The 14,193-nt window shown below is 55.5% G+C and overlaps 1 protein-coding gene across 1 annotated transcript in view; it reads right to left on the reverse strand.

Moving 5' to 3' along the window:
* LOC142908314 (uncharacterized) overlaps positions 1–8,173 on the reverse strand; it is a 49,090-nt gene extending 40,917 nt beyond the window's left edge. Inside the window, exon 1 of the mRNA XM_076058838.1 lies at positions 8,164–8,173. Coding sequence (XP_075914953.1) covers positions 8,164–8,173 — 10 coding nt within the window. The remainder of the gene's footprint in view (positions 1–8,163) is intronic.
* Positions 8,174–14,193: the final 6,020 nt, after the last annotated feature.

Below are 14,193 nucleotides of genomic sequence, written 5' to 3' on the forward strand. Positions count from 1 at the left end.
TCTTCGCTCCAGACTCCACTCCTGATCCTCGCTCCAGACTCCACTCCTGATCCTCACTCCAGACTCCACTCCACTCCTGATCCTCGCTCCAGACTCCACTCCTGATCCTCACTCCAGACTCCACTCCACTCCTGATCCTCGCTCCAGACTCCACTCCACTCCTGATCCTCGCTCCAGACTCCACTCCTGATCCTCGCTCCAGACTCCACTCCTGATCTTCGCTCCAGACTCCACTCCTGATCCTCGCTCCAGACTCCACTCCTGATCTTCGCTCCAGACTCCACTCCTGATCCTCGCTCCAGACTCCACTCCTGATCCTCGCTCCAGACTAAACTCCTGATCCTCGCTCCAGACTCCACTCCTGATCCTCGCTCCAGACTCCACTCCTGATCCTCGCTCCAGACTCCACACCTGATCCTCGCTCCAGACTCCACTCCTGATCTTCGCTCCAGACTCCACTCCTGATCCTCGCTCCAGACTCCACTCCTGATCCTCACTCCAGACTCCACTCCACTCCTGATCCTCGCTCCAGACTCCACTCCTGATCCTCACTCCAGACTCCACTCCACTCCTGATCCTCGCTCCAGACTCCACTCCACTCCTGATCCTCGCTCCAGAATCCACTCCTGATCCTCGCTCCAGACTCCACTCCACTCCTGATCCTCGCTCCAGACTCCACTCCTGATCCTCACTCCAGACTCCACTCCACTCCTGATCCTCGCTCCAGACTCCACTCCTGATCCTCACTCCAGACTCCACTCCACTCCTGATCCTCGCTCCAGACTCCACTCCACTCCTGATCCTCGCTCCAGAATCCACTCCTGATCCTCGCTCCAGACTCCACTCCTGATGCTCCCTCCAGACTCCACTCCTGAGCCTCGCTCCAGACTCCACTCCACTCCTGATCCTCGCTCCAGACTCCACTCCTCGCCTGATCCTCGCTCCAGACTCCACTCCTGATCCTCGCTCCAGACTCCACTCCTGATCCTCACACCAGACTCCACTCCACTCCACTCCTGATCCTCGCTCCAGACTCCACTCCACTCCTGATCCTCGCTCCAGACTCCACTCCACTCCTGATCCTCGCTCTAGACTCCACTCCTGATCCTCGCTCCAGACTCCACTCCACTCCTGATCCTCGCACCAGACTCCACTCCTGATCCTCGCTCCAGACTCCACTCCTGATCCTCGCTCCAGACTCCACTCCTGAACCTCGCTCCAGACTCCACTCCTGATCCTCGCTCCAGACTCCATTCCTGATCCTCGCTCCAGACTCCACTCCAGGTCCTCAATCCAGATCCTCGCTCCAGAATCCACTCCGGAACTTCGCTCCAGACTCCACTCCAGATCCTCGCTCCAGACTCCACTCATGATCCTCGCTCCAGACTCCACTCCTGATCCTCGCTCCAGACTCCACTCCTGATCCTCGCTCCAGACTCCACTCCACTCCTGATCCTCGTTCCAGACTCCACTCCTGATCTTCGCTCCAGACTCCACTCCTGATCCTCGCTCCAGACTCCACTGCTGATCCTCGCTCCAGACTCCACTCCTGATCTTCGCTCCAGACTCCACTCCTGATCCTCGCTCCAGACTCCACTCCTGATCCTCACTCCAGACTCCACTCCACTCCTGATCCTCGCTCCAGACTCCACTCCTGATCCTCACTCCAGACTCCACTCCACTCCTGATCCTCGCTCCAGACTCCACTCCACTCCTGATCCTCGCTCCAGAATCCACTCCTGATCCTCGCTCCAGACTCCACTCCACTCCTGATCCTCGCTCCAGACTCCACTCCTGATCCTCACTCCAGACTCCACTCCACTCCTGATCCTCGCTCCAGACTCCACTCCTGATCCTCACTCCAGACTCCACTCCACTCCTGATCCTCGCTCCAGACTCCACTCCACTCCTGATCCTCGCTCCAGAATCCACTCCTGATCCTCGCTCCAGACTCCACTCCTGATGCTCCCTCCAGACTCCACTCCTGATCCTCGCTCCAGACTCCACTCCACTCCTGATCCTCGCTCCAGACTCCACTCCACGCCTGATCCTCGCTCCAGACTCCACTCCTGATCCTCGCTCCAGACTCCACTCCTGATCCTCACACCAGACTCCACTCCACTCCACTCCTGATCCTCGCTCCAGACTCCACTCCACTCCTGATCCTCGCTCCAGACTCCACTCCACTCCTGATCCTCGCTCTAGACTCCACTCCTGATCCTCGCTCCAGACTCCACTCCACTCCTGATCCTCGCTCCAGACTCCACTCCAGATCCTCGCTCCAGACTCCACTCATGATCCTCGCTCCAGACTCCACTCCTGATCCTCGCTCCAGACTCCACTCCTGATCCTCGCTCCAGACTCCACTCCACTCCTGATCCTCGTTCCAGACTCCACTCCTGATCTTCGCTCCAGACTCCACTCCTGATCCTCGCTCCAGACTCCACTGCTGATCCTCGCTCCAGACTCCACTCCTGATCTTCGCTCCAGACTCCACTCCTGATCCTCGCTCCAGACTCCACTCCTGATCCTCACTCCAGACTCCACTCCACTCCTGATCCTCGCTCCAGACTCCACTCCTGATCCTCACTCCAGACTCCACTCCACTCCTGATCCTCGCTCCAGACTCCACTCCACTCCTGATCCTCGCTCCAGAATCCACTCCTGATCCTCGCTCCAGACTCCACTCCACTCCTGATCCTCGCTCCAGACTCCACTCCTGATCCTCACTCCAGACTCCACTCCACTCCTGATCCTCGCTCCAGACTCCACTCCTGATCCTCACTCCAGACTCCACTCCACTCCTGATCCTCGCTCCAGACTCCACTCCACTCCTGATCCTCGCTCCAGAATCCACTCCTGATCCTCGCTCCAGACTCCACTCCTGATGCTCCCTCCAGACTCCACTCCTGATCCTCGCTCCAGACTCCACTCCACTCCTGATCCTCGCTCCAGACTCCACTCCACGCCTGATCCTCGCTCCAGACTCCACTCCTGATCCTCGCTCCAGACTCCACTCCTGATCCTCACACCAGACTCCACTCCACTCCACTCCTGATCCTCGCTCCAGACTCCACTCCACTCCTGATCCTCGCTCCAGACTCCACTCCACTCCTGATCCTCGCTCTAGACTCCACTCCTGATCCTCGCTCCAGACTCCACTCCACTCCTGATCCTCGCACCAGACTCCACTCCTGATCCTCGCTCCAGACTCCACTCCTGATCCTCGCTCCAGACTCCACTCCTGATCCTCGCTCCAGACTCCACTCCAGGTCCTCAATCCAGATCCTCGCTCCAGAATCCACTCCGGAACTTCGCTCCAGACTCCACTCCAGATCCTCGCTCCAGACTCCACTCCTGATCCTCGCTCCAGACTCCACTCCTGATCCTCGCTCCAGACTCCACTCCTGATCCTCGTTCCAGACTCCACTCCACTCCTGATCCTCGTTCCAGACTCCACTCCTGATCCCCGCTCCAGACGCCACTCCACTCCTGATCCTCGCTCCAGACTCCACTCCACTCCTGATCCTCGCTCCAGACTCCACTCCACTCCTGATCCTCGCTCCAGACTCCACTCCTGATCCTCGCTCCAGACGCCACTCTACTCTTGATCCTCGCTCCAGACTCCACTCCACTCCTGATCCTTGCTCCAGACTCCACTCCTGATCCTCACTCCAGACTCCACTCCAGATCCTCGCTCCAGACTCCACTCCTGATCCTCGCTCCAGACTCCACTCCTGATCCTCGCTCCAGACTCCACTCCTGATCTTCGCTCCAGACTCCACTCCTGATCCTCGCTCCAGACTCCCCTCCTGATCTTCGCTCCAGACTCCACTCCTGATCCTCGCTCCAGACTCCACTCCTGATCCTCGCTCCAGACTAAACTCCTGATCCTCGCTCCAGACTCCACTCCTGATCCTCGCTCCAGACTCCACTCCTGATCCTCGCTCCAGACTCCACTCCTGATCCTCGCTCCAGACTCCACTCCTGATCCTCGCTCCAGACTCCACTCCTGATCCTCGCTCCAGACTCCACTCCTGATCTTCGCTCCAGACTCCACTCCTGATCCTCACTCCAGACTCCACTCCTGATCCTCACTCCAGACTCCACTCCACTCCTGATCCTCGCTCCAGACTCCACTCCTGATCCTCACTCCAGACTCCACTCCACTCCTGATCCTCGCTCCAGACTCCACTCCACTCCTGATCCTCGCTCCAGAATCCACTCCTGATCCTCGCTCCAGACTCCACTCCACTCCTGATCCTCGCTCCAGACTCCACTCCTGATCCTCACTCCAGACTCCACTCCACTCCTGATCCTCGCTCCAGACTCCACTCCTGATCCTCACTCCAGACTCCACTCCACTCCTGATCCTCGCTCCAGACTCCACTCCACTCCTGATCCTCGCTCCAGAATCCACTCCTGATCCTCGCTCCAGACTCCACTCCTGATGCTCCCTCCAGACTCCACTCCTGATCCTCGCTCCAGACTCCACTCCACTCCTGATCCTCGCTCCAGACTCCACTCCACGCCTGATCCTCGCTCCAGACTCCACTCCTGATCCTCGCTCCAGACTCCACTCCTGATCCTCACACCAGACTCCACTCCACTCCACTCCTGATCCTCGCTCCAGACTCCACTCCACTCCTGATCCTCGCTCCAGACTCCACTCCACTCCTGATCCTCGCTCTAGACTCCACTCCTGATCCTCGCTCCAGACTCCACTCCACTCCTGATCCTCGCACCAGACTCCACTCCTGATCCTCGCTCCAGACTCCACTCCTGATCCTCGCTCCAGACTCCACTCCTGATCCTCGCTCCAGACTCCACTCCTGATCCTCGCTCCAGACTCCACTCCTGATCCTCGCTCCAGACTCCACTCCAGGTCCTCAATCCAGATCCTCGCTCCAGAATCCACTCCGGAACTTCGCTCCAGACTCCACTTCAGATCCTCGCTCCAGACTCCACTCCTGATCCTCGCTCCAGACTCCACTCCTGATCCTCGCTCCAGACTCCACTCCTGATCCTCGCTCCAGACTCCACTCCACTCCTGATCCTCGTTCCAGACTCCACTCCTGATCCCCGCTCCAGACGCCACTCCACTCCTGATCCTCGCTCCAGACTCCACTCCACTCCTGATCCTCGCTCCAGACTCCACTCCACTCCTGATCCTCGCTCCAGACTCCACTCCTGATCCTCACTCCAGACGCCACTCCACTCTTGATCCTCGCTCCAGACTCCACTCCACTCCTGATCCTTGCTCCAGACTCCACTCCTGATCCTCACTCCAGACTCCACTCCAGATCCTCGCTCCAGACTCCACTCCTGATCCTCGCTCCAGACTCCACTCCTGATCCTCGCTCCAGACTCCACTCCTGATCTTCGCTCCAGACTCCACTCCTGATCCTCGCTCCAGACTCCACTCCTGATCTTCGCTCCAGACTCCACTCCTGATCCTCGCTCCAGACTCCACTCCTGATCCTCGCTCCAGACTAAACTCCTGATCCTCGCTCCAGACTCCACTCCTGATCCTCGCTCCAGACTCCACTCCTGATCCTCGCTCCAGACTCCACTCCTGATCCTCGCTCCAGACTCCACTCCTGATCCTCGCTCCAGACTCCACTCCTGATCCTCGCTCCAGACTCCACTCCTGATCTTCGCTCCAGACTCCACTCCTGATCCTCGCTCCAGACTCCACTCCTGATCCTCACTCCAGACTCCACTCCACTCCTGATCCTCGCTCCAGACTCCACTCCTGATCCTCACTCCAAACTCCACTCCACTCCTGATCCTCGCTCCAGACTCTACTCCACTCCTGATCCTCGCTCCAGAATCCACTCCTGATCCTCGCTCCAGACTCCACTCCACTCCTGATCCTCGCTCCAGACTCCACTCCTGATCCTCACTCCAGACTCCACTCCACTCCTGATCCTCGCTCCAGACTCCACTCCTGATCCTCACTCCAGACTCCACTCCACTCCTGATCCTCGCTCCAGACTCCACTCCTGATCCTCGCTCCAGAATCCACTCCTGATCCTCGCTCCAGACTCCACTCCTGATGCTCCCTCCAGACTCCACTCCTGATCCTCGCTCCAGACTCCACTCCACTCCTGATCCTCGCTCCAGACTCCACTCCACGCCTGATCCTCGCTCCAGACTCCACTCCTGATCCTCGCTCCAGACTCCACTCCTGATCCTCACACCAGACTCCACTCCACTCCACTCCTGATCCTCGCTCCAGACTCCACTCCACTCCTGATCCTCGCTCCAGACTCCACTCCACTCCTGATCCTCGCTCTAGACTCCACTCCTGATCCTCGCTCCAGACTCCACTCCACTCCTGATCCTCGCACTAGACTCCACTCCTGATCCTCGCTCCAGACTCCACTCCTGATCCTCGCTCCAGACTCCACTCCTGAACCTAGCTCCAGACTCCACTCCTGATCCTCGCTCCAGACTCCACTCCTGATCCTCGCTCCAGACTCCACTCCAGGTCCTCAATCCAGATCCTCGCTCCAGAATCCACTCCGGAACTTCGCTCCAGACTCCACTCCAGATCCTCGCTCCAGACTCCACTCCTGATCCTCGCTCCAGACTCCACTCCTGATCCTCGCTCCAGACTCCACTCCTGATCCTCGCTCCAGACTCCACTCCACTCCTGATCCTCGTTCCAGACTCCACTCCTGATCCCCGCTCCAGACGCCACTCCACTCCTGATCCTCGCTCCAGACTCCACTCCACTCCTGATCCTCGCTCCAGACTCCACTCCACTCCTGATCCTCGCTCCAGACTCCACTCCTGATCCTCGCTCCAGACGCCACTCCACTCCTGATCCTCGCTCCAGACTCCACTCCACTCCTGATCCTCGCTCCAGACTCCACTCCTGATCCTCGCTCCAGACTCCACTCCTGATCCTCGCTCCAGACTCCACTCCACTCCTGATCCTCGTTCCAGACTCCACTCCTGATCCCCGCTCCAGACGCCACTCCACTCCTGATCCTCGCTCCAGACTCCACTCCACTCCTGATCCTCGCTCCAGACTCCACTCCACTCCTGATCCTCGCTCCAGACTCCACTCCTGATCCTCGCTCCAGACGCCACTCCACTCCTGATCCTCGCTCCAGACTCCACTCCACTCCTGATCCTCGCTCCAGACTCCACTCCTGATCCTCACTCCAGACTCCACTCCAGATCCTCGCTCCAGACTCCACTCCTGATCCTCGCTCCAGACTCCACTCCTGATCCTTGCTCCAGACTCCACTCCAGATTCTCGCTCCAGACTCCACTCCAGATCCTCGCTCCAGATCCTCACTCCATACTCCACTCCTGATCCTCCCTCCAGACTCCACTTCTGATCCTCGCTCCAGACTCCACTCCACTCCTGATCCTCGCTCCAGACTCCACTCCTGATCCTCGCTCCAGACTCCACTCCTGATCCTCGCTCCAGACTCCACTCCTGATCCTCACTCCAGACTCCACTCCTGATCCTCACTCCAGACTCCACTCCACTCCTGATCCTCGCTTCAGACTCCACTCCACTCCTGATCCTCGCTCCAGACTCCACACCTGGCTTAGGTAAATATGCAGGATAGTCGTAAGAAAACATTGATTTCAATCTTCAGGTCACATGATCTAAACTTCATGCTGTGGTTATTCTCTAACTAGGCTTCAAGTCTTGACTCGATAAAAACTTTCAAAGTCCTCCTGACAACTTTTCCCCGCGTTTCCAATTACGATAACTAATCGCTCATTTGGTGAGCAAGGCCGAGGATCGGGCCGGAGACTCGGACGGTTACCTGGGTTGAGAACTCGCCCAGACATCTTTCTCAAAGTTGGGGGTGGCAGGAACGGATGCCAGCGTGTCCGATTCCCCATCACCACCACCACCACCCGCTCAGCCTTGACAATAATAAAACACAACCTCCATGATGCTCACGCGTGGCTACAGAGCACGGCTCATTGCCATTGATAATAAAGAATGCTGCTGCTGTGGGTAGCGAGAGACATTGACACTCCCTGATGGACGCTGTTGGTCGTCTCTGGCCTCTCCTGTCCAGGACTGGGTTGTAACAGCGGTAGGGGGTTGCGTGTCTCCCATTCCGCCCATCGCCACCATCGTCCGCTCAGCCTTGACAACAATAAACACAACCTCCGTATGTCCACGTGTGGGCATCACAGCCAAGGCTCACTGCCATTGATAAATAATGTTGCCGTGTGGGAAGTACAAGAGTCATTGACACTCCCTGATGGACGGTGTTGACGTTGCATCAAAGTTGCGTTGAGTAGCACCGAGGCTCTGTGGAGTTCCCGTAAGGAATTGCGTGGAGTTGAACAGAGACGTCTGCGCTAGGCACAACTGCTGGGGTCCTGTAACACAGAACGTTAGGAGCCCCTCCCCCCTCCCCGATACGAACAAATCCTGTAGTAGTAGCAGCGGGGCAAATTCAAAGGAGTTGCGGTGTTACCAGGAGGTCCGCTAACTGCCCGTATCCACCGCTGATTCGACCGTTTGCACTTCCTTCCTCTGCACTTGAACCGAGACATCGAGACGCAGACCTGGCTCCCTGTCCCGTCACTGCCTGGGATCTCTGCCCCGCTGAGACTTCCTTGGTTTGGAGCTGTACCGAGGTATTTCAGAGTAGACAAGGGAGAGGATTCTGGAAGACAGAACGTTAGAGACCCCCCCCCCCACTCCCTCCGATACAAACACAAGGCCTGTAGTAGTAGCAGCAAGGCAAATGTGAACGTCAAAGTATTTATGGTGTTACCGGGTCCCGTTAAATGCCTGGAATGGCCGATGATAGAGGAGCAATTTGCGCTTCCTTCCCTCTTGCTGTCCCCTTGTACGATGTCGCGAGGTTGCTTGGGAGTTGCACAGAGAACGCGTGGAGTTGCACTGAAGTTGTGAGGAGTTGGAGCAAGGTTGAATGAAATTGTTCCGAGGTTACGTAATGTTGCACCGAGGTAACGTGGAGTTGCACCGAGGTTGTGTGGAAGAGTTGCAGCGAGGTTGTGTGGAGGAGTTGCAACTGAGGAAGTTGCGTAGAGTTGAACAGAGACGTCTGCGCTAGGCACAACTGCTGGGGTCCTGTAACATAGAACGTTAGGAGCCCCTCCCCCACCCACCACCCCAGAGCCACAATGGCCAACACTGCACACCGCTTGCTAGCAATGTCACCATCAACGCCCTTTCCTGGCTTAGAGAAATATTCAGGACAGCCATAAGAAAACATTGATTTCAATCTTGAGGTCACATTACGTAAACTTCACGCTGTGGTCATTTGCTAATTAAGTTTCAAGTTTTGCCTCGAATAAAACTTTCACAAAGTACTGCCGACAACTTTTCCCCGCGTGGCCAATCACGAAAACCAAAACGTCAAACTTCAAATAGGCATCCACATCGCTCGTTTGGTGAGCAAGGCTGAGGATCGGGCCGGAGACTCGCACGGTTACCTGGGTTGAGAACTCGCCCAGACATCTTTCTCAAAGTTTGGGGTGGCAGGAACGGATGCCAGCGTGTCCGATTCCCCATCATCATCACCACCACCACCACCTGCTGAGCCTTGACAATGATGAACACAACCTCCGTGTTCACACTCGTGGCTACCTAGCAGCACTGCTCATGACCATTGCATAGTAATAATGTTGCTGTGGGTAGCAAGAGACATTGACACTCCCTGATGGACAGTGTTGACGTTCTCTGGCCCCTCTTGTCCAGGACTGGGTTGTAACAGTAGTAGGAGGCTGCAGACCTGGCTCCCTGTCCCGTCACTGCCTGGGATCTCTGCCCCGTTGGGGCTTCCTTGGTTTGGAGCTGTACCGAGATGTTTGATGTTTGAGCGAGAGTAGACCAGGGAGAGGATTCTGGAAGACAGAACGTTAGAGACCCCCCCCCCCCACTCCACCTGATACAAACACAAGGCCTGTAGTAGTAGTAGCAGCAAGGCAAATGTGAATGTCAAAGTATTTACGGTGTTACCGGGTCCCGTTAACTGCCTGGAATGGCCGATGATAGAGGAGCAATTTGCGCTTCCTTCCCTCTTGCTGTCCCCTTGTACGATGTCGCGAGGTTGCTTGGGAGTTGCACAGAGAACGTGGAGTTGCACTAAAGTTGTGAGGAGTTGGAGCAAGGTTGTGTGAAGGTTTTGAGGTTACATCGAGTTGGACCGAGTTTGTGTGGAGTTGAACAGAGACGTCTGCGCTAGGCACAACTGCTGGGGTCCTGTAACACAGAACGTTAGGAGCCCCTCCCCCCACCCACCACCCCAGAGCCACAATGGCCAACACTGCACACCGCTCGCTAGCAATGTCACCATCAACGCCCTTTCCTGGCTTTGGGAAATATTCAGGATAGCCGTAAGAAAACATTGATTTCAATCTTCAGGTCACATTACGGAAACTTCATGCTGTGGTCATTTGCAAATAAAGGTTTCAAGTTTTGCCTCGATTAAAACTTTCACAAAGTCCTGCCGACAACATTTCCGCGTTTCCAATTACGAAAACTAATTGCTGGTTTGGTGAGTAAGGCCGAAGATCGGGCCGGAGACTCAGACGGTTACCTGGGTTGAGAACTCGCCCAGACATCTTTCTCAAAGTTGGGGGGGCAGGAACGGATGCCAGCGTGTCCGATTCCCCATCACCACCACCACCCGCTCAGCCTTGACAATAATAAAACACAACCTCCATGATGCTCACGCGTGGCTACACAGCACGGCTCATTGCCATTGATAATAAAGAATGCTGCTGCTGTGGGTAGCGAGAGACATTGACACTCCCTGATGGACGCTGTTGGTCGTCTCTGGCCTCTCCTGTCCAGGACTGGGTTGTAACAGCGGTAGGGGGTTGCGTTTCTCCCATTCCGCCCATCGCCTCCACCACCTGCTGGGCCTTGACAATGATAAACACGACCTCCGTGTTCACACTCGTGGCTACCTAGCAGCACTGCTCATGACCATTGCATAGTAATAATGTTGCTGTGGGTAGCAAGAGACATTGACACTCCCTGATGGACGGTGTTGACATTGCATCAAGGTTGCGTTGAGTAGCACCGAGGCTGTGTGGAGTTCCAGTAAGGAATTGCAGAGACGTCTGCGCTAGGCACAACTGCTGGGGTCCTGTAACACAGAACGTTAGGAGCCCCCCCCCTCCCGATACAAACAAATCCTGTAGTAGTAGCAGCAGCGAGGCAAATTCAAACGCACAGCCAAAGGAGTTGCGGTGTTACCAGGAGGTCCGCTAACTGCCCGTATCCACCGCCAATTCGAACGTTTGCACTTCCTTCCTCTGCACTTGAACCGAGACATCGAGACGCAGACCTGGCTCCCTGTCCCGTCACTGCCTGGGATCTCTGCCCCGCTGAGACTTCCTTGGTTTGGAGCTGTACCGAGGTATTTCAGAGTAGACAAGGGAGAGGATTCTGGAAGACAGAACGTTAGAGACCCCCCCCCCCAACTCCCCCTTGATACAAACACAAGGCCTGTAGTAGTAGTAGCAGCAAGGCAAATGTGAATGTCAAAGTATTTACGGTGTTACCGGGTCACGTTAACTGCCTGGAATGGCCGATGATAGAGGAGCAATTTGCGATTCCTTCCCTCTTGCTGTCCCCTTGTACGATGTCGCGAGGTTGCTTGGGAGGTGCACAGAGAACGTGTGGAGTTGCACTGAAGTTGTGAGGAGTTGGAGCAAGGTTGAGTGAAATTGTTCTGAGGTTACGTAGAGTTGCACTGAGGCTGTGTGGAGTTGTAACTGAGGCCGTGTGGATTTGCACTGAAGTTGCACTGAAGTTGCGAGGAGTTGGAGCAAGGTTGCTGTGAAGGTGTTCTTAAGTTACGTAAAGTTGCACCGAGGTTGTATGGAAGAGTTGCACTGAGGCCGTGTGAGTTGCAACTGAGGAAGTTGCGTGGAGTTGAACAGAGACGTCTGCGCTAGGCACAACTGCTGGGGTCCTGTAACAGAACGTTAGGAGCCCCTCCCCCCACCCACCACCCCAAAGGCCAACACTGCACACCACTTGCTAGCAATGTCACCATCAACGCCCTTTCCTGGCTTACTCAACTATTTCGGGACAGCCGTAAGAAAACATTAATTTCAATCTTCAGGTCACATTACATAAACTTAACGTTGTGGTTTACTAATGAGGTTTCAGATTATGCCACGTTTAAAATTTTAACAATCTTGCCGACATTTCCCCGCGTGGCCAATTACGAAAACCAAAACGTCAAACAATCCTCAAATAGACATCCACATCGCTCGTTAGGCGAGCAAGGCCGAGGATCGGGGCGGACACTCGCACGGTTACCTGGGTTGAGAACTCGCCCAGAGACATCTTTCTCAAAGTTGGGGGTGGCAGGAACGGATGCCAGCGTGTCTGATTCCCCATCACCACCACCACCCGCTCAGCCTTGACAATAATAAAACACAACCTCCGTGATGCTCACGCGTGGCTACAGATCACGGCTCATTGCCATTGATAATAAAGAATGCTGCTGCTGTGGGTAGCGAGAGACATTGACACTCCCTGATGAACGCCGTTGGTCATCTCTGGCCTCTCCTGTCCAGGACTGGGTTGTAACAGCAGCAGGGGATTGCGTTTCCCCCATTCCGCCCATCACCACCATCGTCCGCTCAGCCTTGACAACGATAAACACAACCTCCGTGTTCACACTCGTGGCTACCTAGCAGCACTGCTCATGACCATTGCATATTAAAAATGTTGCTGCTGTGGTTAGCAAGAGACATTGACACTCCCTGATGGACGGTGTTGACGTTGCATCAAAGTTGCGTTGAGTAGCACCGAGGCTGTGTGGAGTTCCAGTAAGGAATTGCGTGGAGTTGAACAGAGACGTCTGCGCTAGGCACAACTGCTGGGGTCCTGTAACACAGAACGTTAGGAGCCCCTCCCCCCTCCCCGATACAAACAAATCCTGTAGTAGTAGCAGCAGCGAGGCAAATTCAAATGCACGGCCAAAGGAGTTGCGGTGTTACCAGGAGGTCCGCTAACTGCCCGTATCCACCGCCGATTCCACCGTTTGCACTTCCTTCCTCTGCACTTGAACCGAGACATCAAAGACGCAGACCTGGCTCCCTGTCCTGTCACTGCCTGGGATCTCTGCCCCGTTGGGGCTTCCTTGGTTTGGAGCTGTACCGAGATGTTGAGATGATGTTCAAAGCGAAAAGGAGAGTAGACCCAGGGAGGATTCTGGAAGACAGAAGGTTAGAGTACCCCCCCCCCACTCCCCCCTGATACAAACACAAAGCCTGTAGTAGTAGTAGCAGCAAGGCAAATGTGAATGTCAAAGTATTTACGGTGTTACCGGGTCCCGTTAACTGCCTGGAATGGCCGATGATAGAGGAGCAATTTGCGCTTCCTTCCCTCTTGCTGTCCCCTTGTACGATGTCGCGAGGTTGCTTGGGAGGTGCACAGGGAACGCGTGGAGTTGCACTGAAGTTGTGAGGATTTGGAGCAAGGTTGCGTGAAGGTGTTCTGAAGTTACGTAGAGTTGCACCGAGGAAACGTGGAGTTGCACCGAGGTTGTGTGGAGGAGTTGCACTGAGGCCGTGTGAGTTGCAACTGAGGAAGTTGCGTGGAGTTGAACCAAGAAATCTGCGCTAGGCACAACTGCTGGGGTCCTGTAACAGAACGTTAGGAGCCCTTCCCCCCACCCACCACCCCAGAGCCACAATGGCCAACACTGCACACCGCTCGCTAGCAATGTCACCATCAACGCCCTTTCCTGGCTTAGGGAAATATTCAGGATAGCCGTAAGAAAACATTGATTTCAATCTTCAGGTCACATTACATAAACTTCATGCTGTGTTCATTTGCAAATAAAGGTTTCAAGTTTTGCCTCGTTTAAAACTTTCACAAAGTCCTACCGACAACTTTTCCCCGCGTGGCCAATTACGAAAACCAAAACGTCAAACTTCAAATAGACATCCACATCGCTCGTTTGGTAAGGCCGAGGATCGGGCCGGAGACTCTCACGGTTACCTGGTTGAGAACTCGCCCAGACATCTTTCTCAAAGTTGGGGGTGGCAGGAACGGATGCCAGCGTGTCCGATTCCCCATCACCATCACCCGCTCAGCCTTGACAATGATAAACACAACCTCCGTGTTCACACTTGTGGCTACCTAGCAGCACTGCTCATGACCATTTCACAGTAATAATGTTGCTGCTGTGGGTAGCAAGAGAC

The sequence above is a fragment of the Petromyzon marinus genome, assembly GCF_048934315.1.
Source record: "Petromyzon marinus isolate PM22_M1 ecotype Great Lakes invasive population chromosome 78 unlocalized genomic scaffold, UKy_Petmar_22M1.pri1.0 chr78_unloc.3, whole genome shotgun sequence".
Lineage (NCBI taxonomy): Eukaryota > Metazoa > Chordata > Hyperoartia > Petromyzontiformes > Petromyzontidae > Petromyzon > Petromyzon marinus.